Source organism: Salvelinus fontinalis, chromosome 7, assembly GCF_029448725.1.
Source record: "Salvelinus fontinalis isolate EN_2023a chromosome 7, ASM2944872v1, whole genome shotgun sequence".
NCBI classification, from domain to species: domain Eukaryota; kingdom Metazoa; phylum Chordata; class Actinopteri; order Salmoniformes; family Salmonidae; genus Salvelinus; species Salvelinus fontinalis.
In genome coordinates this window covers 11,848,407-11,875,625 of record NC_074671.1, presented here as the reverse complement: position 1 = coordinate 11,875,625, position 27,219 = coordinate 11,848,407, and the positions used below count along the sequence as shown (strand labels likewise).

The following is a 27,219-nucleotide window of genomic DNA, read 5'->3' as shown; positions in this document are numbered from 1 at the left end:
TCCTTCTCTCTGTGGGCTGTGGTCTCTTTCTCTCTCCCTCGCGCTCCTTCTCTCTGTGGTCTGTCTCTAACTCCCTCCCTCTCTCCGCTCAGTCAACCCTGCAATCAGCCTACAGTGCCAAAACGGAGAGTTTATTTTCCTTTTTCCACTCACCAACGGGATAGGCAACCACTGCACAAACCACACACCAACACCTCTGTCACTCATTTACAAAGATCAAAGCTGATGCCAAAGACCTTTTAGATAAAATGGTTGACATCAGCTAAAACAGTTTGAAGGCACACAAACATACAGCTATAATAGAACATTAATTCAGTATATATATATATATATATATATATATATATATATATATATATATATATATATATATATATATATATATATATATATATATATATATATATATATATATATATATATATATATATATATATATATATATATATATATATATATAACAAAACAGGGCAGGGCAAGTTAAGTCCAGAACCACAAATAGTGAACTTTTAACCCCCTGTCCCATAGGACCCACTGACTACAGTAACCTAGTCTGACCACAGTAACCTAGTCTGACCACAGTAACCTAGGCTGACCACAGTAACCTAGGCTGACCACAGTAACCTAGTCTGACCACAGTAACCTAGTCTGACCACAGTAACCTAGTCTGACCACAGTAACCTAGGCTGACCACAGTAACCTAGGCTGACCACAGTAACCTAGGCTGACCACAGTAACCTAGGCTGACCACAGTAACCTAGGCTGACCACAGTAACCTAGTCTGACCACAGTAACCTAGTCTGACCACAGTAACCTAGGCTGACCACAGTAACCTAGTCTGACCACAGTAACCTAGGCTGACCACAGTAACCTAGGCTGACCACAGTAACCTAGGCTGACCACAGTAACCTAGGCTGACCACAGTAACCTAGTCTGACCACAGTAACCTAGTCTGACCACAGTAACCTAGTCTGACCACAGTAACCTAGTCTGACCACAGTAACCTAGTCTGACCACAGTAACCTAGTCTGACCACAGTAACCTAGGCTGACCACAGTAACCTAGGCTGACCACTGTAACCTAGGCTGACCACAGTAACCTAGGCTGACCACAGTAACCTAGGCTGACCACAGTAACCTAGGCTGACCACAGTAACCTAGGCTGACCACAGTAACCTAGTCTGACCACAGTAACCTAGGCTGACCACAGTAACCTAGTCTTGACCTAGGTCGTGTTATTCTAACGACAGAATCTGAGAAACGTCTCTAAAAAAAGTTACTCAAATTGGTACATGTAGCTGTTTGCCTCAACGATGAATAAAGGGTGAGCTAAGTGTTGAACACACCGTAGCAGGACACACACACACACACACACGTTGGTGGTACAGAAGGTGAAGGACACAGCAGCATGAGAGAGCGCTGTAGGCCTCAAACAGCTGAGTAGCGATGTCTATCCTCTTCCTCTCTGTAGCCTGGGCATTGTTACCCAACGCCAGCTTGTGGAGGTGGGGGAGCACAACTGAAATATGAAAAACACACTATTACTCTGTGTGTGTGTGTGTGTGTGTGTGTGCGTGTGAGCCCCTTTTTCTGTGTGTGCCTTTGCATTAGCGTGTGGCAGTACTGACACTCGTCTCTGAAGCGTGGCTCAGTGTTGGGTCCGACCCGGCCAAAGGTCCTGATGATCTCCATGTGTAGAGAGTGTTGGTCCTGGTACTGTGGGTCCTCCAGGAACGACGCTAGCTGCATCTTCACACGCTCCAACAGCTGGGACACACGCACACACACACACATTAATATACACATACAGTCATATATACACACGCATTAATATACACATACAGCCATATATACACAGTCATATATACACACACATTAATATACACATACAGCCATATATACACAGTCATATATACACACACATTAATATACACATACAGCCATATATACACAGTCATATATACACACACATTAATATACACATACAGCCATATGTACACACACATACAGTCATATATACACACACATTAATATACACATACAGCCATATATACACACACAGTCATATATACACACACATTAATATACACAGTCATATATACACACGCATTAATATACACAGTCATATATACACACGCATTACTATACACATACTCGGTGTTACTCTTGACCCTGATCTCTCTTTTGACGAACATATCAAGACTGTTTCAAGGACAGCTTTTTTCCATCTACGTAACATTGCAAAAATCAGACATTTTCTGTCCAAAAATGATGCAGAAAAATTAATCCATGCATTTGTTACTTCTAGGTTAGACTACTGCAATGCTCTACTTTCCAGCTACCCGGATAAAGCACTAAATAAACTTCAGTTAGTGCTAAATACGGCTGCTAGAATCCTGACTAGAACCAAGAAATTTGATCATATTACTCCAGTGCTAGCTTCCCTACACTGGCTTCCTGTTAAGGCAAGGCCTGATTTCAAGGTTTTACTGTTAACCTATAAAGCGTTACATGGGCTTGCTCCTACCTATCTTTCCGAGTTGGTCCTGCCGTACATAAAAATACGTACGCTACGGTCACAAGACGCAGGCCTCCTAATTGTCCCTAGAATTTCTAAGCAAACAGCGGGAGGCAGGGCTTTCTCCTATAGATCTCCATTTTTATGGAACAGTCTGCCTACCCATGTGAGAGACACAGACTCGGTCTCAACCTTTAAGTCTTTACTGAAGACTTATCTCTTCAGTAGGTCATATGATTGAGTGTAGTCTGGACCAGGAGTGTGAAGGTGAACGGAAAGGCTCTGGAGCAACGAACCGCCCTTGCTGTCTCTGCCTGGCCGGTTCCCCTCTCTCCACTGGGATTCTCTGCCTCTAACCCTGTTACAGGGGCTTAGTCACTGGCTTACTGGTGCTCTTTCATGCCGTCCCTGGGAGGGGTGCGTCACTTGAGTGGGTTGATTTACTGACGTGATCTTCCTGTCTGGGTTGGCGCCCCCCCTTGGTTTGTGCTGTGGTGGAGATCTTTGTTGGCTATACTCGGCCTTGTCTCAGGATTATAAGTTGGTGGTTGAAGATATCCCTCCAGTGGTGCGGGGGCTGTGCTTTGGCAAAGTGGGTGGGGTTATATCCTTCCTATTTGGCCCTGTCCGGGGGTATCTTCGGATGGGGCCACAGTGTCTCCTGACCGCTCCTGTCTCAGCCTCCAGTATTTATGCTGCAGTAGTTTGTGTCGGGGGGCTAGGGTCAGTTGGTTATACCTGGAGTACTTCTCCTGTCTTATCCAGTGTCCTGTGTGAATTTAAGTATGCTTTCTCTAATTCTCTCGTTCTCTCTTTCTTTCTCTCTCTGAGAACCTGAGCCCTAGGACCATACGTCAGGACTACCGGGCATGACGACTCCCTGCTGCCCCCAGTCCGCCTGGCCTTGCTGCTATTCCAGTTTCAACGGTTCTGCCTGCGGTTACGGAACCCCTACCTGTCCCAGACCTGCTGTTTTCAACTCTTAATGATCGGCTATGAAAAGCCAACAGATTTATTCCTGATTATTATTTGACCATGCTTGTCATTTATGAACATTTTGAAAATCTTGGCTCTCTCTAATTTTCTCCTTCTCTCTTTCTTTCTCTCGGAGGACCTGAGCCCTGGGACCATACGTCGGGACTGCCGGGCGTGGTGGCTCCTTGCTGTCCCCAGTCCGCCTGGCCTTGCTGCTGTTCCGGTTTCAGCTGTTCTGCCTGCGGTTATGGAACCGCCACCTGTCCCAGACCTGTTGTTTTTCAACTCTTAATGATCGGCTATGAAAAGCCAACTGAATATTATTCATGATTATTATTTGACCGTGCTTGTCACTTATGAACATTTTTGAACATCTTGGCATAGTTCTGTTATAATCTCCACCCGGCACAGCCAGAAGAGGACTGGCCACCCCTCATAGCCTGGTTCCTCTCTAGGTTTCTTCCTAGGTTTTGGCCTTTCTAGGGAGTTTTTCCTAGCCACCGTGCTTCTACACCTGCATTCTAGCTGTTTGGGGTTTTAGGCTGGGTCTCTGTACAGCACTTCGAGATATTAGCTGTATTACGAAGGGCTATATAAAATAAACTTGATTGATTGATATACACACACATTAATATACACAGTCATATATACACACACATTAATATACACACACAGTCATATATACACACACACAGTCATATATACACACACAGTCATATATACACACACACAGTCATATATACACACACACAGTCATATATACACACACACAGTCATATATACACACACACAGTCATATATACACACACACAGTCATATATACACACACATTAATATACACACACAGTCATATATACACACACATTAATATATACACACAGTCATATATACACACAGTCATATATACACACAGTCATATATACACACACACAGTCATATATACACACACACAGTCATATATACACACACACAGTCATATATACACACACACAGTCATATATACACACGCATTAATATATACACACACATTAATATATACACACAGTCATTTATACACACACAATATATACACACAGTCATATATACACACACACAGTCATATATACACACACACAGTCATATATACACACACATTAATATACACACACAGTCATATACACACACAGTCATATACACACACAGTCATATACACACACAGTCATATATACACACAGTCATATATACACAGAGTCATATATACACACACATTAATATACACACACAGTCATATATACACACACATTAATATACACACACAGTCATATATACACACGTATTAATATACACATACAGTCATATATACACACGCATTAATATACACACACAGTCATATATACACACTCAGTCATATATACACACTCAGTCATATATACACACACATTAATATACACACACAGTCATATATACACACCCATTAATATACACAGTCATATATACATAGTCATATATACACACGCATTAATTTACACACAGTCATATATACACAGTCATATATACACACACATTAATATATACACACACATTAATATATACACACAGTCATATATACACACGCATTAATATACACACATAGTCATATATACACACACATTAATATACACACAGTCATATATACACAGTCATATATACACACACATTAATTTACACACAGTCATATATACACAGTCATATATACACACACATTAATATACACACATAGTCATATATACACACGCATTAATTTACACACAGTCATATATACACAGTCATATATACACACACATTAATATATACACACACATTAATATATACACACAGTCATATATACACACGCATTAATATACACACATAGTCATATATACACACACATTAATATACACACAGTCATATATACACAGTCATATATACACACACATTAATTTACACACAGTCATATATACACAGTCATATATACACACACATTAATATATACACACGCATTAATATACACACATAGTCATATATACACACGCATTAATATACACACAGTCATATATACACACGCATTAATATACACACAGTCATATATATATATATATATATATATATATATATATATACACTGCTCAAAAAAATAAAGGGAACACTTAAACAACACAATGTAACTCCAAGTCAATCACACTTCTGTGAAATCAAACTGTCCACTTAGGAAGCAACACTGATTGACAATAAATTTCACATGCTGTTGTGCAAATGGAATAGACAAAGGGTGGAAATTATAGGCAATTAGTAAGACACCCCCAAAAAGAGAATGGTTCTGCAGGTGGTGACCACACACCACTTCTCAGTTCCTATGCTTCCTGGCTGATGTTTTGGTCACTTTGGAATGCTGGCGGTGCTCTCACTCTAGTGGTAGCATGAGACGGAGTCTACAACCCACACAAGTGGCTCAGGTAGTGCAGTTCATCCAGGATGGCACATCAATGCGAGCTGTGGCAAAAAGGTTTGCTGTGTCTGTCAGCGTAGTGTCCAGAGCATGGAGGCGCTACCAGGAGACAGGCCAGTACATCAGGAGACGTGGAGGAGGCCGTAGGAGGGCAACAACCCAGCAGCAGGACCGCTACCTCCGCCTTTGTGCAAGGAGGTGCACTGCCAGAGCCGTGCAAAATGACCTCCAGCAGGCCACAAATGTGCATGTGTCAGCATATGGTCTCACAAGGGGTCTGAGGATCTCATCTCGGTACCTATTGGCAGTCAGGCTACCTCTGGCGAGCACATGGAAGGCTGTGCGGCCCCGACAAAGAAATGCCACCCCACACCATGACTGACCTATCGCCAAACCGGTCATGCTGGAGGATGTTGCAGGCAGCAGAACGTTCTCCACACTCTCCAGACTCTGTCACGTCTGTCACATGTGCTCATGTGCTCAGTGTGAACCTGCTTTCATCTGTGAAGAGCACAGGGCGCCAGTGGCGAATTTGCCAATCTTGGTGTTCTCTGGCAAATGCCAAACGTCCTGCACGGTGTTGGGCTGTAAGCACAACCCCCACCTGTGGACGTCGGGCCCTCATACCACCCTCATGGAGTCTTTTTCTGACCGTTTGAGCAGACACATGCACATTTGTGGCCTGCTGGAGGTCATTTTGCACGGCTCTGGCAGTGCACCTCCTTGCACAAAGGCGGAGGTAGCGGTCCTGCTGCTGGGTTGTTGCCCTCCTACGGCCTCCTCCACGTCTCCTGATGTACTGGCCTGTCTCCTGGTAGCGCCTCCATGCTCTGGACACTACGCTGACAGACACAGCAAACCATTTTGCCACAGCTCGCATTGATGTGCCATCCTGGATGAACTGCACTACCTGAGCCACTTGTGTGGGTTGTAGACTCCGTCTCATGCTACCACTAGAGTGAAAGCACCGCCAGCATTCAAAAGTGACCAAAACATCAGCCAGGAAGCATAGGAACTGAGAAGTGGTCTGTGATCACCACCTGCAGAATCACTCCTTTTTTGGGGGTGTCTTGCTAATTGCCTATACTTTCCACCTTTTGTCTATTCCATTTGCACAACAGCATGTGAAATTTATTGTCAATCAGTGTTGCTTCCTAAGTGGACAGTTTGATTTCACAGAAGTGTGATTGACTTGGAGTTACATTGTGTTGTTTAAGTGTTCCCTTTATTTTTTTGAGCAGTATATATATATATATATATATATATATATATATATATATATATATATATATATATATATATATATATATATATATATATATATATATATATATCTATATATATACACACACACACACACACACACACACACACACACACACACATATATATATATATATACACACACACACACACACACATATGAATACACATAGTCATATATATACACACACACACACACACATTAATTACACACACACAGTCATATATACATGTATATACACACATACATACACACACACACATTAATATACACACAGTCATTTATACACACACAGATTTATACACACAGTAGAAGTCGGAAGTTTACATACACAGGTTGGAGTCATAAAAAAATAGTTTTTCAACCACTCCACACATTTCTTGTTAACAAATTATAGTTTTCTATAATCTACTTTGTGCATGACACCATTTTTCAAACAGTTGTTTACAGACAGATTATTTCACTGTATCACAATTCCAGGGGGTCAGAAGTTTACATACACTAAGTTGACTGTGCCTTTAAACAGCTTAGAAAATTCCAGAAAATGATGTCATGGCATTAGAAGCTTATGATAGGCTAATTGACATAATTTGAGTCAATTGGAGGTGTACCTGTGGATGTATTTCAAGGCCTACCTTCAAACTCAGTGCCTCTGCTTGACATCATGGGAAAATCAAAAGAAATCAGCCAAGACTTAAGATTTTTTTTTTTGACCTCCACAAGTCTGGTTCATCATTGGAAGCCATTTCCAAACGCCTGAAGGTATCACGTTCATCTGTACAAACAATAGTACGCAAGTATAAACACCATGGGGCCACGCAGCCACCTTACTGCTCTGGAAGGAGACGCGTTCTGTCTCCTAGATATGAACGTACTTTGGTGCGAAAAGTGAAAATCAATCCCAAACAGCAGCAAAGGACCTTTCGAAGATGCTGGAGGAAACAGGTACAAAAGTCTCTATATCCACAGTTAAACGAGTCCTATATCGACGTAACCTGAAAGGCCGCTCAGCAAGGAAAAAGCCACTGCTCCAAAACCGCCATAAAAATGCCAGACTACGGTTTGCAACTCCACATGGGGACAAAGATTGTACTTTTTGGAGAAATGTCCTCTGGTCTGATGAAACAAAAATAGAACTGTTTGGCCATAATGACCATCGTTATGTTTGGAGGAAAAAGGGGGATGCTTGCAAGCCCGAAGGACACCATGGATAAGAGCGTCTGCTAAATTACTTAAATGTAATGTAAATGTAATCCCAACCGTGAAGCACAGGGGTGGCAGCAACATGTTGTGGGGGTGCTTTGCTGCAGCAGGGACTGGTGCACTTAACAAAATAGATGGCATCATGAGGCAGGAAAATGATGTGTATACATTGAAGCAACATCTCAAGACATCAGTCAGGAATTTAAAGCTTGTCCGCAAATGGGTCTTCCAAATGGACAATGACCCCAAGCATACTTCCAAAGTTGTGGCAAAATGGCTTAAGGAAAACAAAGTCAAGGTATTGGGAGTGGCCATCTCAAAGCCCTGACCTCAATCCTACTGAACATTTGTGGGCAGAACTGAAAAAGCGTGTACGAGCAAGGAGGCTTACACACCTGACTCAGTTACACCAGCTCTGTCAGGAGGAATGTGCCAAAATTCACCCAACTTATTGTGGGAAGCTTGTGGAAGGCTACCCGAAATACTTGACCCAAGTTAAACAATTTAAAGGCAATGCTACCAAATACTAAGTGCGTGGCCAAAAGTTGAGAATGACACAAATATTAATTTCCACAAAGTTTGTTGCTTCAGTGTCTTTGGATATTTTTGTCAGATGTTACTATGGAATACTGAAGTATAATTACAAGCATTTCATCAGTGTCAAAAGCTTTTATTGACAATTACATGAAGTTGATGCAAAGAGTCAATATTTGCAGTGTTGACCCTTCCTTTTCAAGAACTCTGCAATTCGCCCTGGCATGCTGTCAATTAACATCTGGGCCACATCCTGACTCATGGCAGCCCATTCTTGCATAATCAGTGCTTGGAGTTTGTCAGAATTTGTGGGTTTTTGTTTGTCCACCCGCCTCTTGAGGATTGACCACAAGTTCTCAATGGGATTAAGGTCTGGGCAGTTTCCTCGCCATGGACCCAAAATATCAATGTTTTGTCCCCCAAGCCACTAAGTTATCACTTTTACCTCATGGCAAGGTGCTCCATCATGCTGGAAAAGGCATTGTTCGTCACCAAACGGTTCCTGGATGGTTGGGAGAAGTTGCTCTTGGAGGATGTGTTGGTACCATTCTTTAATCATGGCTGTGTTCTTAGGCAAAATTGTGAGTGAGCCCACTCCCTTGGCTGAGAAGCAACCCCACACATGAATGGTCTCAGGATGCTTTACAGACGGCATGACACAGGACTGATGGTAGCGCTCACCTTGTCTTCTCCGGACAAGCGTTTTTCCGGATGCTCCAAACAATCGGAAAGGGGATTCAGAGAAAATGACTTTACCCCAGTCCTCAGCAGCCCAATCCCTGTACCTTTTCCAGAATATAAGTCTGTCCCTGATGTTTTTCCTGGAGAGAAGTGGCTTCTTTGCTGCCATTCTTGACACCAGGCCATCCTCCAAAAGTCTTAGCCTCACTGTGCTTGCAGATGCACTCACACCTGCCTGCTGCTATTCCTGAGCAAGCTCTGTACTGGTGGTACCCTGATCCCGCAGCTGAATCAACTTTAGGAGACGGTCCTGGCGCTTGCTGGACTTTCTTGGGCACCCTGAAGCCTTCTTCACAACAATTGAAGTTCTTGATGATCCGATAAATGGTTGATTTAGGTGCAATCTTACTGGCAGCAATATCCTTGCCTGTGAAGCCTTTTTTGTGCAAAGCAATGATAACGGCACGTGTTTCCTTGCAGGTAACCATGGTTGATAGAGGAAGAACAATGATTCCAAGCACCACCCTCCCTTTGAAGCTTACTAGCATTGGGCTAGTAAACGAAAGGTTGCAAGTTCAAATCCCCGAGTTGACAAGGTACAAATCTGTCGTTCTGCCCCTGAACAAGGCACTGTTCCTAGGCCATCATTGAACATGAGAATTTGTTCTTAACTGACTTGCCTAGTTAAAACCTGTTATGGCTGCACGCTGAATATTGAAAAAACTGGAAAATGTGTGCACATTTTCAAACGGCCTCCTAAGAAACTTTTTATTTTCCAATATGCATATATTTACTACTGTTGGATAGATAACAGTCTGTAGTTTCTAAAAAGGTTTGAATTGTTTCTCTAAGTCGAACAGAAATATTTTTACAGCCATTTTCCCAGCCGAATTGAGTTTTCCAAAATGCGATGTGTCTCTTTAAGACCTTCTCTATAAAAGGCCATTTGACTTGGGACGATAGAGACACGTCACAGGCGTTCGTCAGACTGTAATGCGGAAGTGAGAATTGAAAGGAGTCGAATATCTCGTCCCTGGACTGAATAACACAACTTCTTGTGAGACCTGCGCAGTTAAAAAAAAAATCCGGGCGCGAAGGATAATTTGGTCTCAGCTTCTGGAACAAGGTAGATAACGTTGAATATGATGCCTGACTACGATATTATTTGATACATGTCACAAAATCATCCTAAAGTATGTTTTTTCAATATACTTTAATTATATTATTGCAATTTATTCTGGACTTTAGATGTGAAACGACGGAAGAATTTTTTGAAGAAACGCTTTCTAGCGCAGCAATGCTATCGTGCTAGCTAACCAAAGAGGGAAATAATTCGTTCTGGAACCCAACTAAAGACTCTACTGGACATTGGACCCCGTTACAACATTCTGATGGAGTATCAAGAAAGATAAGACCCAATTTGGGATGCTTTTTCATATATATGTCGAACTGTTGAATGCTAACTCTGCTAACTGTGCTAGGCTAGCGCTTGACTAGAATCAATGCTGCCTTATGCTAGCTTATGATGTTAGCTAATATAACGATATTGTGTTTTCGCTGTAAAACACTTCAAAAATCGGAAATGTTGGCTTTATTCACACGATATCTGTCTTTCATTAGTTATCCACCATATGTTTTTCTGAAATGTTTTATGAGGTGTAATTAGTAGCCGACGTTGGTGTATGTATTTTCTCTGGCTACTCCCGGCTGGATTCAGACTGTAGCTATGTATTAGCATTTTTGGGTAGCATCAATGTAAAACTGATTTATAGCTAAAATATGCACTTTTTATGAACAAAACATAGATTTATTGTGTAACATGTTATATGACTGTCATCTGAGGTCGTTTTTTCTGGGCTCTTTAGGTTGGTTTTAGTTTATTTCGGTTGGTTGTGCATGCTACTTCAATCATAATTCATACTTCATAATCATAATTCATACGTGTCTGTCCACTTTTGTATTTGGTGGTGAGCTAACATAAATATATGTGGTGTTTTCTCTGTAAAACATTTAAAAAAATCGGACATGTTGGCTGGATTGACAAGATGTTTATCTTTCAAATGCTGTATTGGACTTGTTAATGTGTAAAAGTTAAATATTTTTAAAAAATAGATTTTGAATTTCGCGCCCTGCAGGGGTGTCATTTTCGGTCCGAGGTCGGGCTTGCACCCCAAACAGGTTAAATAAAGGTAAAATAACATTTTTTTAAAATTCGAACTCAATCAGCATGACAGAGTGATCTCCAGCCTTGTCCTCATCAACACTCACAACTGTGTTAACGAGAGAATCACTGACATGATGTCAGCTGGTCCTTTTGTGGCAGGGCTGATATGCAGTGGAAATGTGTTTGGGGGTTCATTTGCATGGCAAAGAGGGACTTTGCAATTAATTGCAATTCATCTGATAACTCTTCATAACATTCTGGAGTATATGCAAATTGTCATCATACAAACTGAGACAGCAGACTTTGTGAAAATTAATATTCGTGTCATTCTTAAAACATTTGGCCACGACTGTATATAAACTTCTGACCCACTGGGAATGTGATGAAAGAAATAAAAGCTGAAATAAATCATTCTCTACTATTATTCTGACATTTCACATTCTTAAAATAAAGTGGTGATCCCAACTGACCTAAGACAGGTAATTTTTACTAGGATTAAATATCAGGAATTGTGAAAAACTGAGTTGAGATGTATTAGGTTAAGGTGTATGTATACCTCCGACTTCAACTGTATACACACACACACACACACACACACACATACAACCCAGACGTGTTCATGCATGTGTGTAGTATGTACATGTATATTTGTTTGTACATATTGACATTGGTACCTCTTTGTGTGTGACTGTCTCCATGATGGTACCAAAGGCAGGGATAGTAGATATCCTAACTGAACTGTAAACCAGACAGGCGTTTCAATAGAGACAGGTCTCTGCTTTATAAACACTACAAGGTGCAGCTCTGACAATAACAATATAAAACTGACCAACACCAACCAAGAGAGAGAGGAAACGGTTAGGATGGAGAGAGGAAGAGGTAGAGAGGGGTGGAAAAGGAACTAGGGAGGAAGAGGTTACGAGGGAGAGAGGAAGAGGGGAGGTTACACGGAAGAGAGAAACGAAGAGGTTACGAGGGAGGGAGAAAGAGGTTACGAGGGAGGGAGAAAGAGGTTACGAGGGAGAGAGGAAGAGGGGAGGTTACACGGAAGAGAGAGAGGAAGAGGGGAGATTACACGGAAGAGAGAAACGAAGAGGTTACGAGGGAGGGAGAAAGAGGTTACGAGGGAGGGAGAAAGAGGTTACGAGGGAGAGAGAAAGAGGTTACGAGGGAGAGAGAAAGAGGTTACGAGGGAGAGAGAAAGAGGTTACGAGGGAGAGAGGAAGAGGGGAGGTTACACGGAAGAGAGAGAGGAAGAGGGGAGGTTACACGGAAGAGAGAAACTAAGAAGTTACGAGGGAGGGAGGGAGAAAGAGGTTACGAGGGAGAGAGGGAGAAAGAGGTTACGAGGGAGAAAGAGGTTACGAGGGAGAAAGAGGTTACGAGGGAGAAAGAGGTTACGAGGGAGAAAGAGGTTACGAGGGAGAAAGAGGTTACGAGGGAGAGAGGAAGAGGGGAGGTTACACGGAAGAGAGGAAGAGGGGAGGTTACACGGAAGAGAGAGAGGAAGAGGGGAGGTTACACGGAAGAGAGAGAGGAAGAGGGGAGGTTACACGGAAGAGAGAGAGGAAGAGGGGAGGTTACACGGAAGAGAGAAACGAAGAGGTTACGAGGGAGGGAGGGAGAAAGAGGTTACGAGGGAGAGAGGGAGAAAGAGGTTACGAGGGAGAAAGAGGTTACGAGGGAGAGAGAAAGAGGTTACGAGGGAGAGAGAAAGAGGTTACGAGGGAGAAAGAGGTTACGAGGGAGAAAGAGGTTACGAGGGAGAAAGAGGTTACGAGGGAGAAAGAGGTTACGAGGGAGAAAGAGGTTACGAGGGAGAGAGGGAGAAAGAGGTTACGAGGGAGAAAGAGGTTACGAGGGAGAAAGAGGTTACGAGGGAGAAAGAGGTTACGAGGGAGAAAGAGGTTACGAGGGAGAAAGAGGTTACGAGGGAGAAAGAGGTTACGAGGGAGAAAGAGGTTACGAGGGAGAAAGAGGTTACGAGGGAGAAAGAGGTTACGAGGGAGAAAGAGGTTACGAGGGAGAAAGAGGTTACGAGGGAGAAAGAGGTTACGAGGGAGAAAGAGGTTACGAGGGAGAAAGAGGTTACGAGGGAGAAAGAGGTTACGAGGGAGAGAGGAAGAGGGGAGGTTACACGGAAGAGAGAGAGGAAGAGGGGAGGTTACACGGAAGAGAGAAACGAAGAGGTTACGAGGGAGGGAGGGAGAAAGAGGTTACGAGGGAGAGAGGGAGAAAGAGGTTACGAGGGAGAAAGAGTTTACGAGGGAGAGAGAAAGAGTTTACGAGGGAGAGAGAAAGAGGTTACGAGGGAGAAAGAGGTTACGAGGGAGAAAGAGGTTACGAGGGAGAAAGAGGTTACGAGGGAGAAAGAGGTTACGAGGGAGAAAGAGGTTACGAGGGAGAAAGAGGTTACGAGGGAGAAAGAGGTTACGAGGGAGAAAGAGGTTACGAGGGAGAGAGGGAGAAAGAGGTTACGAGGGAGAGAGGGAGAAAGAGGTTACGAGGGAGAGAGGGAGAAAGAGGTTACGAGGGAGAGAGGGAGAAAGAGGTTACGAGGGAGAGAGGGAGAAAGAGGTTACGAGGGAGAGAGAAAGAGGTTACGAGGGAGAAAGAGGTTACGAGGGAGAAAGAGGTTACGAGGGAGAAAGAGGTTACGAGGGAGAAAGAGGTTACGAGGGAGAGGAGGTTACGAGGGAGAAAGAGGTTACGAGGGAGAGAGGGAGAAAGAGGTTACGAGGGAGAGAGGGAGAAAGAGGTTACGAGGGAGAGAGGAAGAGGGGTGGTTACACGGAAGAGAGAGAGGAAGAGGGGAGGTTACACAGAAGAGAGAAACGAAGAGGTTACGAGGGAGGGAGGGAGAAAGAGGTTACGAGGGAGAAAGAGGTTACGAGGGAGAAAGAGGTTACGAGGGAGAAAGAGGTTACGAGGGAGAAAGAGGTTACGAGGGAGAAAGAGGTTACGAGGGAGAGAGGGAGAAAGAGGTTACGAGGGAGAGAGGGAGAAAGAGGTTACGAGGGAGAGAGGGAGAAAGAGGTTACGAGGGAGAGAGGGAGAAAGAGGTTACGAGGGAGAAAGAGTTTACGAGGGAGAGAGAAAGAGTTTACGAGGGAGAGAGAAAGAGTTTACGAGGGAGAAAGAGGTTACGAGGGAGAAAGAGGTTACGAGGGAGAAAGAGGTTACGAGGGAGAGGAGGTTACGAGGGAGAAAGAGGTTACGAGGGAGAGAGGGAGAAAGAGGTTACGAGGGAGAGAGGGAGAAAGAGGTTACGAGGGAGAGAGGAAGAGGGGTGGTTACACGGAAGAGAGAGAGGAAGAGGGGAGGTTACACAGAAGAGAGAAACGAAGAGGTTACGAGGGAGGGAGGGAGAAAGAGGTTACGAGGGAGAAAGAGGTTACGAGGGAGAAAGAGGTTACGAGGGAGAAAGAGGTTACGAGGGAGAAAGAGGTTACGAGGGAGAAAGAGGTTACGAGGGAGAAAGAGTTTACGAGGGAGAGAGGGAGAAAGAGGTTACGAGGGAGGGAGAAAGAGGTTACGAGGGAGGGAGAAAGAGGTTACGAGGGAGGGAGAAAGAGGTTACGAGGAAGAGAGAAAGAGTTTACGAGGGAGAGAGAAAGAGGTTACGAGGGAGAGAGAAAGAGTTTACGAGGGAGAGAGAAAGAGTTTACGAGGGAGAGAGAAAGAGTTTACGAGGGAGAGAGAAAGAGTTTACGAGGGAGAGAGAAAGAGTTTACGAGGGAGAGAGAAAGAGTTTACGAGGGAGGGAGAAAGAGGTTGCGAGGGAGAGGAAGAGGTTGCGAGGGAGAGGAAGAGGTTGCGAGGGAGAGGAAGAGGTTGCGAGGGAGAGGAAGAGGTTGCGAGGGAGAGGAAGAGGTTGCGAGGGAGAGGAAGAGGTTGCGAGGGAGAGGAAGAGGTTGCGAGGGAGAGGAAGAGGTTGCGAGGGAGAGGAAGAGGTTGCGAGGGAGAGGAAGAGGTTGCGAGGGAGAGGAAGAGGTTGCGAGGGAGAGGAAGAGGTTGCGAGGGAGAGGAAGAGGTTGCGAGGGAGAGGAAGAGGTTGCGAGGGAGAGGAAGAGGTTGCGAGGGAGAGGAAGAGGTTGCGAGGGAGAGGAAGAGGTTGCGAGGGAGAGGAAGAGGTTGCGAGGGAGAGGAAGAGGTTTCGAGGGAGAGGAAGAGGTTACGAGGGGGAGGAAGAGGTTATGAGGGGGAGGAAGAGGTTACGAGGGAGAGGGGGAGGAAGAGGTTACGAGGGAGAGGAAGAGGTTACGAGGGAGAGGGGGAGGAAGAGGAAGAGGTTACGAGGGAGAGGGGGAGGAAGAGGAAGAGGTTACGAGGGAGATGGGGAGGAAGAGGTTACGAGGGAGAGGGGAAGGTTACGAGGGAGAGGAAACGAGGGAGAGGAAGAGGTTACGAGGGAGAGGAAGAGGTTACGAGGGAGAGGAAGAGGTTACGAGGGAGAGGAAGAGGTTACGAGGGAGAGGGGGAGGAAGAGGTTACGAGGGAGAGGGGGAGGAAGAGGTTACGAGGGAGAGGGGGAGGAAGAGGTTACGAGGGAGATGGGGAGGAAGAGGTTACGAGGGAGAGGGGAAGGTTACGAGGGAGAGGAAACGAGGGAGAGGAAGAGGTTACGAGGAAGAGGTTACGAGGAAGAGGTTACGAGGAAGAGGAAGAGGTTACGAGGAAGAGAGAGGTGAAGACAATCAGGACCTGAGGGTTGGAGGCTTGGGGGAGGGATCTGCTAAAAAAATGGGTGAGGAGGAGGAGAGGGGGTAAGAAATGACAGCTGAGCATGCTGGGATACCTCGAAATGCAGCCAATCAGAGAACGAGTTGAGTTAGTGTTGCAGACTGATGATTCGATGAACATGATTGGGTAGTTACTAGACGGTTATGCCAGAAAGGACAAAATCACCTATATCTTCAGTACCTCAGATATTTGGTATTAATTGACTATAGTTAAGGTTTGGGTTTATGAAATGGTTTAGGTTAGATGTAAGAATTTAGGTTAGTGTTTAAAATCACATTTTATATTTAGAATGCATCCTACTTCCGTCCTTTCAAGCACGGTTATATAGTGACGACCTGGTTGTGGGTTAGTGACGCAGGCTGCGTGACCCAATAATAACTTGTGATGGGTAATGTCGCACACTGATGATGCGTGGTGTTAGTGACAGTCAACATTAACGACACAGAACCGGTCGACCGCACCTCAACCTCTACAGGAAGAAACCCCAAAGAAGAGTTTTTTTTACCCAGAGTCAGACAGACTTGAAACCATCTGAGAGAGCAAAGAAAATATACATTTTTAGAGAGAGCACCTACTTTGTACTGGATTCATGCTGTAATGCCTCAGTGTCTCTATCCCTGAGTTTGAGACAATTTAGTTCACTTTAGTCAAGTTCACGTTATTTACCTTTGAGTCGTATTTGTTTCGCATTCTGAGCTCTTTGATTGTCTGCCCCAATCAAATCAACTATTAAACAAATCAAAATCTCCCGATGATGTGGGGTTCTTCCTGCGAGGTGGAGGTAGAGTCGAGGTGGCCAGACGAGGCAGCGGGGGGACACTTACATTTCAGGGTCACTGGAGAGAGTGATGAGAGCGGGCACCACCCTCTGAGCCACCAGCGTCTCATTCACCCCCTTCACCAGCAGCTGATTGGACAACACAGCCGAAAGGTCACAGTGATGTCACAGCCCAGGGCATGGACAGAGCCAGCAGTGTCATGGCAACACGCCGAACGAGAGGGAGGAGAGGAAAAAGACAAACGGTAAGAAAGTGATAAACAACAAGTAGTAGCAGCATGGCGCACACACACACTATGAGACGGTGGGAGGGGGTTGTCTACACCACTATGACAGTGAAGGGGGGAGAGGGGTGTCTACACCACTATGACAGTGAAGGGGGGAGAGGGGTGTCTACACCACTATGACAGTGAAGGGGGAGAGGGGTGTCTACACCACTATGACAGTGAAGGGGGAGAGGGGTGTCTACACCACTATGACAGTGAAGGGGGAGAGGGGTGTCTATACCACTATGACAGTGAAGGGGGAGAGGGGTGTCTATACCACTACGACAGTGAAGGGGGAAGTCTATACCACTACGACAGTGAAGGGGGAAGTCTATACCACTACGACAGTGAAGGGGGAGAGGGGTGTCTATACCACTACGACAGTGAAGGGGGAGAGGGGTGTCTATACCACTACGACAGTAAAGGTGGGTGTCTATACCACTACGACAGTGAAGGGGGAGAGGGGTGTCTATACCAGTACGACAGTGAAGGGGGGAGAGGGGTGTCTATACCACTATGACAGTGAAGGGGGGAGAGGGGTGTCTACACCACTACGACAGTGAAGGGGGGAGAGGGGTGTCTATACCACTACGACAGTGAAGGGGGGAGTCTATACCACTACGACAGTGAAGGGGGGAGTCTATACCACTACGACAGTGAAGGGGGAGAGGGGTGTCTATACCACTACGACAGTGAAGGGGGGAGAGGGGTGTCTATACCACTACGACAGTGAAGGGGGAAGAGGGGTGTCTATATCACTACGACAGTGAAGGGGGGAGAGGGGTGTCTATATCACTACGACAGTGAAGGGGGAGAGGGGTGTCTATACCACTACGACAGTAAAGGGGGAGAGGGGTGTCTATATCACTACGACAGTAAAGGTGGGTGTCTATACCACTACGACAGTGAAGGGGGAGAGGGATGTCTATACCACTACGACAGTAAAGGGGGAGAGGGATGTCTATACCACTACGACAGTGAAGGGGGGAGAGCGGTGTCTATATCACTATGACAGTGAAGGGGGGAGAGGGGTGTCTATATCACTATGACAGTGAAGGGGGGAGAGGGGTGTCTATACCACTACGACAGTAAAGGTGGGTGTCTATACCACTACGACAGTAAAGGTGGGTGTCTATACCACTACGACAGTGAAGGGGGGAGAGGGGTGTCTATACCACTACGACAGTGAAGGTGGGAGAGGGGTGTCTAGACCACTACGACAGTAAAGGTGGGTGTCTATACCACTACGACAGTGAAGGGGGGAGAGGGGTGTCTATACCACTACGACAGTGAAGGGGGGAGAGGGGTGTCTATACCACTACGACAGTGAAGGGGGGAGAGGGGTGTCTATACCACTATGACAGTGAAGGGGGGAGAGGTGTCTATACCACTACGACAGTAAAGGTGGGTGTCTATACCACTACGACAGTGAAGGGGGGAGAGGGGTGTCTATACCACTACGACAGTGAAGGGGGAGAGGGGTGTCTATATCACTACGACAGAGAAGGGGGGAGAGGGGTGTCTATACCACTATGACAGTGAAGGGGGGAGAGGGGTGTCTATACCACTACGACAGTGAAGGGGGGAGAGGGGTGTCTATACCACTACGACAGTGAAGGGGGGAGAGGGGTGTCTATACCACTACGACAGTGAAGGGGGAGAGGGGTGTCTATACCACTATGACAGTGAAGGGGGGAGAGGGGTGTCTATACCACTATGACAGTAAAGGAGGGAGAGGGGTGTCTATATCACTACGACAGTGAAGGGGGAGAGGGGTGTCTATACCACTACGACAGTAAAGGGGGAGAGGGGTGTCTATATCACTACGACAGTAAAGGTGGGTGTCTATACCACTACGACAGTGAAGGGGAGAGAGGGGTGTCTATACCACTACGACAGTAAAGGGGGAGAGGGGTGTCTATACCACTACGACAGTAAAGGTGCGTGTCTATACCACTACGACAGTGAAGGGGGAGAGGGGTGTCTATACCACTACGACAGTGAAGGGGGGAGAGGGGTGTCTATACCACTACGACAGTGAAGGTGGGAGAGGGGTGTCTATACCACTACGACAGTGAAGGGGGGGAGAGGGGTGTCTATACCACTACGACAGAGAAGGGGGGAGAGGGGTGTCTATACCACTATGACAGTGAAGGGGGGAGAGAGGTGTCTATACCACTACGACAGTGAAGGGGGAGAGGTGTCTATACCACTATGACAGTGAAGGGGGGAGAGGGGTGTCTATACCACTACGACAGTGAAGGGAGGAGAGGGGTGTCTATACCACTACGACAGTGAAGGGGGGAGAGGGGTGTCTATACCACTATGACAGTGAAGGGGGGAGAGGTGTCTATACCACTACGACAGTAAAGGTGGGTGTCTATACCACTACGACAGTGAAGGGGGAGAGGGGTGTCTATACCACTACGACAGTGAAGGGGGAGAGGGGTGTCTATACCACTACGACAGTGAAGGGGGAGAGGGGTGTCTATACCACTACGACAGTGGAGGGGGAGAGGGGTGTCTATACCACTACGACAGTGGAGGGGGAGAGGGGTGTCTATACCACTACGACAGTGAAGAGGGAGAGGGGTGTCTATACCACTACGACAGTGGAGGGGGAGAGGGGTGTCTATACCACTACGACAGTGAAGGGGTAGAGGGGTGTCTATACCACTACGACAGTGAAGGGGGGAGAGGGGTGTCTATACCACTATGACAGTGAAGGGGTAGAGGGGTGTCTATACCACTATGACAGTGAAGGGGGGAGAGGGGTGTCTATACCACTATGACAGTGAAGGGGGAGAGGGGTGTCTATACCACTATGACAGTGAAGGGGGGAGAGGGGTGTCTATACCACTACGACAGTGAAGGGGGAGAGGTGTGTCTATACCACTATGACAGTGAAGGGGGGAGTCTATACCACTATGACAGTGAAGGGGGGAGTCTATACCACTATGACAGTGAAGGGGGGAGAGGGGTGTCTATACCACTACGACAGTGAAGGGGGGAGAGGGGTGTCTATACCACTACGACAGTGAAGGGGGAGAGGTGTCTATACCACTATGACAGTGAAGGGGGGAGAGGGGTGTCTATACCACTACGACAGTGAAGGGGGAGAGGGGTGTCTATACCACTACGACAGTGAAGGGGGGAAAGGTGTCTATACCACTACGACAGTGAAGGGGGGAGTTTATACCACTACGACAGTGAAGGGGGGAGTCTATACCACTACGACAGTGAAGGGGGGAGTCTATACCACTACGACAGTGAAGGGGGGAGTCTATACCACTACGACAGTGAAGGTGGAGAGGGGTGTCTATACCACTACGACAGTGAAGGGGGGAGAGGGGTGTCTATACCACTACAACAGTGAAGGGGGAGAGGGGTGTCTATACCACTACGACAGTGAAGGGGGGAGTCTATACCACTACGACAGTGAAGGGGGGAGTCTATACCACTACGACAGTGAAGGGGGAGAGGGGTGTCTATACCACTACGACAGTGAAGGGGGGAGAGGGGTGTCTATACCACTACGACAGTGAAGGGGGGAGATGGGTGTCTATACCACTACGACAGTGAAGGGGGAAGAGGGGTGTCTATATCACTACGACAGTGAAGGGGGGAGAGGGGTGTCTATATCACTACGACAGTGAAGGGGGGAGAGGGGTGTCTATACCACTACGACAGTAAAGGGGGAGAGGGGTGTCTATATCACTACGACAGTGAAGGGGGAGAGGGGTGTCTATACCACTACGACAGTAAAGGGGGAGAGGGGTGTCTATATCACTACGACAGTGAAGGGGGAGAGGGGTGTCTATACCACTACGACAGTAAAGGGGGAGAGGGGTGTCTATATCACTACGACAGTAAAGGTGGGTGTCTATACCACTACGACAGTGAAGGGGGAGAGGGATGTCTATACCACTACGACAGTAAAGGGGGAGAGGGATGTCTATACCACTATGACAGTGAAGGGGGGAGAGGGGTGTCTATATCACTATGACAGTGAAGGGGGGAGAGGGGTGTCTATATCACTATGACAGTGAAGGGGGGAGAGGGGTGTCTATACCACTACGACAGTAAAGGTGGGTGTCTATACCACTACGACAGTAAAGGTGGGTGTCTATACCACTACGACAGTGAAGGGGGGAGAGGGGTGTCTATACCACTACGACAGTGAAGGTGGGTGTCTATACCACTACGACAGTGAAGGGGAGAGGGGTGTCTATACCACTACGACAGTGAAGGGGGGAGAGGGGTGTCTAGACCACTACGACAGTAAAGGTGGGTGTCTATACCACTACGACAGTGAAGGGGGGAGAGGGGTGTCTATACCACTACGACAGTGAAGGGGGGAGAGGGGTGTCTATACCACTATGACAGTGAAGGGGGGAGAGGTGTCTATACCACTACGACAGTAAAGGTGGGTGTCTATACCACTACGACAGTGAAGGGGGGAGAGGGGTGTCTATACCACTACGACAGTGAAGGGGGAGAGGGGTGTCTATATCACTACGACAGAGAAGGGGGGAGAGGGGTGTCTATACCACTATGACAGTGAAGGGGGGGAGAGGTGTCTATACCACTACGACAGAGAAGGGGGGAGAGGGGTGTCTATACCACTATGACAGTGAAGGGGGGAGAGAGGTGTCTATACCACTACGACAGTGAAGGGGGCGAGGTGTCTATACCACTATGACAGTGAAGGGGGGAGAGGGGTGTCTATACCACTACGACAGTGAAGGGGGGAGAGGGGTGTCTATACCACTACGACAGTGAAGGGGGAGAGGGGTGTCTATACCACTATGACAGTGAAGGGGTAGAGGGGTGTCTATACCACTATGACAGTAAAGGGGGGAGAGGGGTGTCTATACCACTATGACAGTGAAGGGGGGAGTCTATACCACTATGACAGTAAAGGGGGGAGAGGGGTGTCTATATCACTACGACAGTGAAGGGGGAGAGGGGTGTCTATACCACTACGACAGTAAAGGGGGAGAGGGGTGTCTATATCACTACGACAGTAAAGGTGGGTGTCTATACCACTACGACAGTGAAGGGGAGAGAGGGGTGTCTATACCACTACGACAGTAAAGGGGGAGAGGGGTGTCTATACCACTACGACAGTAAAGGTGGGTGTCTATACCACTACGACAGTGAAGGGGGAGAGGGGTGTCTATACCACTACGACAGTGAAGGGGGGAGAGGGGTGTCTATACCACTACGACAGTGAAGGGAGGAGAGGGGTGTCTATACCACTACGACAGTGAAGGGAGGAGAGGGGTGTCTATACCACTACGACAGTGAAGGGGGGAGAGGGGTGTCTATACCACTATGACAGTGAAGGGGGGAGAGGTGTCTATACCACTACGACAGTAAAGGTGGGTGTCTATACCACTACGACAGTGAAGGGGGGAGAGGGGTGTCTATACCACTATGACAGTGAAGGGGTAGAGGGGTGTCTATACCACTATGACAGTGAAGGGGGGAGAGGGGTGTCTATACCACTATGACAGTGAAGGGGGAGAGGGGTGTCTATACCACTATGACAGTGAAGGGGGGAGAGGGGTGTCTATACCACTACGACAGTGAAGGGGGAGAGGTGTGTCTATACCACTACGACAGTGAAGGGGGGAGTCTATACCACTATGACAGTGAAGGGGGGAGAGGGGTGTCTATACCACTACGACAGTGAAGGGGGGAGAGGGGTGTCTATACCACTACGACAGTGAAGGGGGAGAGGTGTCTATACCACTATGACAGTGAAGGGGGGAGAGGGGTGTCTATACCACTACGACAGTGAAGGGGGAGAGGGGTGTCTATACCACTACGACAGTGAAGGGGGAGAGGTGTCCATACCACTACGACAGTGAAGGGGGGAGAGGGGTGTCTAGACCACTACGACAGTGATGGGGGAAGAGGGGTGTCTATACCACTACGACAGTGATGGGGGAAGAGGGGTGTCTATACCACTACGACAGTGAAGGGGGAGAGGTGTCTATACCACTACGACAGTGAAGGGGGAGAGGTGTCTATACCACTATGACAGTGAAGGGGGGAGTCTATACCACTATGACAGTGAAGGGGGGAGAGGGGTGTCTATACCACTACGACAGTGAAGGGGGGAGAGGGGTGTCTATACCACTACGACAGTGAAGGGGGAGAGGTGTCTATACCACTATGACAGTGAAGGGGGGAGAGGGGTGTCTATACCACTACGACAGTGAAGGGGGAGAGGGGTGTCTATACCACTACGACAGTGAAGGGGGAGAGGGGTGTCTATACCACTACGACAGTGAAGCGGGAGAGGGGTGTCTAGACCACTACGACAGTGATGGGGGAAGAGGGGTGTCTATACCACTACGACAGTGAAGGGGGGAGAGGGGTGTCTATACCACTACGACAGTGAAGGGGGGAAGAGGGGTGTCTATACCACTACGACAGTGATGGGGGAAGAGGGGTGTCTATACCACTACGACAGTGAAGGGGGAGAGGGGTGTCTAGACCACTACGACAGTGATGGGGAGAGGGGTGTCTAGACCACTACGACAGTGATGGGGGGAGAGGGGTGTCTATACCACTACGACAGTGATGGGGGGAGAGGGGTGTCTATACCACTACGACAGTAAAGGGGGGAGTCTATACCACTACGACAGTGAAGGGGGGAGTCTATACCACTACGACAGTGAAGGGGTGAGTCTATACCACTACGACAGTGAAGGGGGGAGTCTATAACACTACGACAGTGAAGGGGGGAGTCTATAACACTAAGACAGTGAAGGGGGGAGTCTATACCACTACGACAGTGAAGGGGGGAGTCTATACCACTACGACAGTGAAGGGGGGAGTCTATACCACTACGACAGTGAAGGGGGGAGTCTATACCACTACGACAGTGAAGGGGGGAGTCTATACCACTACGACAGTGAAGGGGGGAGTCTATACCACTACGACAGTGAAGGGGGGAGTCTATACCACTACGACAGTGAAGGGGGGAGTCTATACCACTACGACAGTGAAGGGGGGAGTCTATACCACTACGACAGTGAAGGGGAGAGGGGTGTCTATACCACTATGACAGTGAAGGGGGGAGAGGGGTGTCTAGACCACTACGACAGTGAAGGGGGGAGTCTATACCACTACGACAGTGATGGGGGGAGAGGGGTGTCTATAACACTACGACAGTGATGGGGGGAGAGGGGTGTCTATACCACTACGACAGTAAAGGGGGGAGTCTATACCACTACGACAGTGAAGGGGAGAGTCTATACCACTACGACAGTGAAGGGGGGAGTCTATGCCACTACGACAGTGAAGGGGGGAGAGGGGTGTCTATACCACTACGACAGTGAAGGGGGGAGAGGGGTGTCTATACCACTACGACAGTGAAGGGGAGAGAGGGGTGTCTATACCACTACGACAGTAAAGGGGAGAGTCTATACCACTACGACAGTGAAGGGGGGAGTCTATACCACTACGACAGTGAAGGGGAGAGAGGGGTGTCTATACCACTACGACAGTAAAGGGGAGAGTCTATACCACTACGACAGTGATGGGGGAGAGAGGTGTCTATACCACTACGACAGTAAAGGGGAGAGTCTATACCACTACGACAGTGAAGGGGGGAGAGAGGTGTCTATACCACTACGACAGTGATGGGGGAGTCTATACCACTACGACAGTGAAGGGGGGAGAGAGGTGTCTATACCACTACGACAGTGATGGGGGAGTCTATACCACTATGACAGTGAAGGGGGGAGAGGGGTGTCTATATCACTACGACAGTGAATGGGGGAGAGGGGTGTCTATGCCACTACGACAGTGAAGGGGGGAGTCTATACCACTACGACAGTGAAGGGGGGAGAGGGGTGTCTATGCCACTACGACAGTGAAGGGGGAAGAGGGGTGTCTATACCACTACGACAGTGAAGGGGAGAGAGGGGTGTCTATACCACTATGACAGTGAAGGGGGGAGAGGGGTGTCTATATCACTACGACAGTGAAGGGGGGAGAGGGGTGTCTATGCCACTACGACAGTGAAGGGGGGAGAGGGGTGTCTATACCACTACGACAGTGAAGGGGGGAGTCTATGCCACTACGACAGTGAAGGGGGGAGAGGGGTGTCTATACCACTACGACAGTGAAGGGGGGAGAGGGGTGTCTATACCACTACGACAGTGAAGGGGAGAGAGGGGTGTCTATACCACTACGACAGTAAAGGGGAGAGTCTATACCACTACGACAGTGAAGGGGGGAGAGGGGTGTCTATACCACTACGACAGTGATGGGGGAGTCTATACCACTACGACAGTGAAGGGGGGAGAGAGGTGTCTATACCACTACGACAGTGATGGGGGAGTCTATACCACTACGACAGTGAAGGGGGGAGAGAGGTGTCTATACCACTACGACAGTGATGGGGGAGTCTATACCACTATGACAGTGAAGGGGGGAGAGGGGTGTCTATATCACTACGACAGTGAATGGGGGAGAGGGGTGTCTATGCCACTACGACAGTGAAGGGGGGTGTCTATGCCACTACGACAGTGAAGGGGGGAGAGGGGTGTCTATGCCACTACGACAGTGAAGGGGGAAGAGGGGTGTCTATACCACTACGACAGTGAAGGGGAGAGAGGGGTGTCTATATCACTACGACAGTGAAGGGGAGAGAGGGGTGTCTATACCACTACGACAGTGAAGGGGAGAGAGGGGTGTCTATATCACTACGACAGTGAAGGGGGGAGAGGGGTGTCTATACCACTATGACAGTGAAGGGGGGGAGAGGGGTGTCTATACCACTACGACAGTGAAGGGGAGAGAGGGGTGTCTATACCACTACGACAGTAAAGGGGAGAGTCTATACCACTACGACAGTGAAGGGGGGAGAGGGGTGTCTATACCACTACGACAGTGATGGGGGAGTCTATACCACTACGACAGTGAAGGGGGGAGAGAGGTGTCTATACCACTACGACAGTGATGGGGGAGTCTATACCACTACGACAGTGAATGGGGGAGAGGGGTGTCTATGCCACTACGACAGTGAAGGGGGGTGTCTATGCCACTACGACAGTGAAGGGGGGAGAGGGGTGTCTATATCACTACGACAGTGAATGGGGGAGAGGGGTGTCTATGCCACTACGACAGTGAAGGGGGGTGTCTATGCCACTACGACAGTGAAGGGGGGAGAGGGGTGTCTATGCCACTACGACAGTGAAGGGGGAAGAGGGGTGTCTATACCACTACGACAGTGAAGGGGAGAGAGGGGTGTCTATATCACTACGACAGTGAAGGGGAGAGAGGGGTGTCTATACCACTACGACAGTGAAGGGGAGAGAGGGGTGTCTATATCACTACGACAGTGAAGGGGGGAGAGGGGTGTCTATACCACTATGACAGTGAAGGGGGGGAGAGGGGTGTCTATACCACTATGACAGTGAAGGGGGGAGAGGGGTGTCTATATCACTACGACAGTGAAGGGGGGAGAGGGGTGTCTATGCCACTACGACAGTGAAGGGGGGAGAGGGGTGTCTATACCACTACGACAGTGAAGGGGGGAGAGGGGTGTCTATACCACTACGACAGTGAAGGGGGGAGAGGGGTGTCTATACCACAACGACAGTGAAGGGGGGGAGAGGGGTGTCTAGA

At 47.6% G+C, this 27,219-nt stretch overlaps 1 protein-coding gene across 8 annotated transcripts in view; it reads right to left on the bottom strand.

The window, feature by feature from the left end:
- Window positions 1–27,219, bottom strand: part of LOC129858976 (RAB11-binding protein RELCH homolog) — a 139,039-nt gene that overhangs the window by 9,796 nt on the left and 102,024 nt on the right. For 7 of the 8 annotated variants that reach the window (XM_055928255.1, XM_055928251.1, XM_055928253.1 and 4 more), the window contains 4 exons: window positions 17,349–17,431; window positions 12,456–12,519; window positions 1,628–1,766; window positions 1,402–1,518 (listed from right to left, as the gene is read on the bottom strand). In XM_055928255.1, the coding sequence (XP_055784230.1) occupies window positions 1,402–1,518; window positions 1,628–1,766; window positions 12,456–12,519; window positions 17,349–17,431 (403 nt within the window). Of the gene's footprint in view, window positions 1–1,385; window positions 1,519–1,627; window positions 1,767–12,455; window positions 12,520–17,348; window positions 17,432–27,219 lie in introns of all 8 variants that reach the window. The other variant, XR_008760114.1, reaches the window with a different exon arrangement.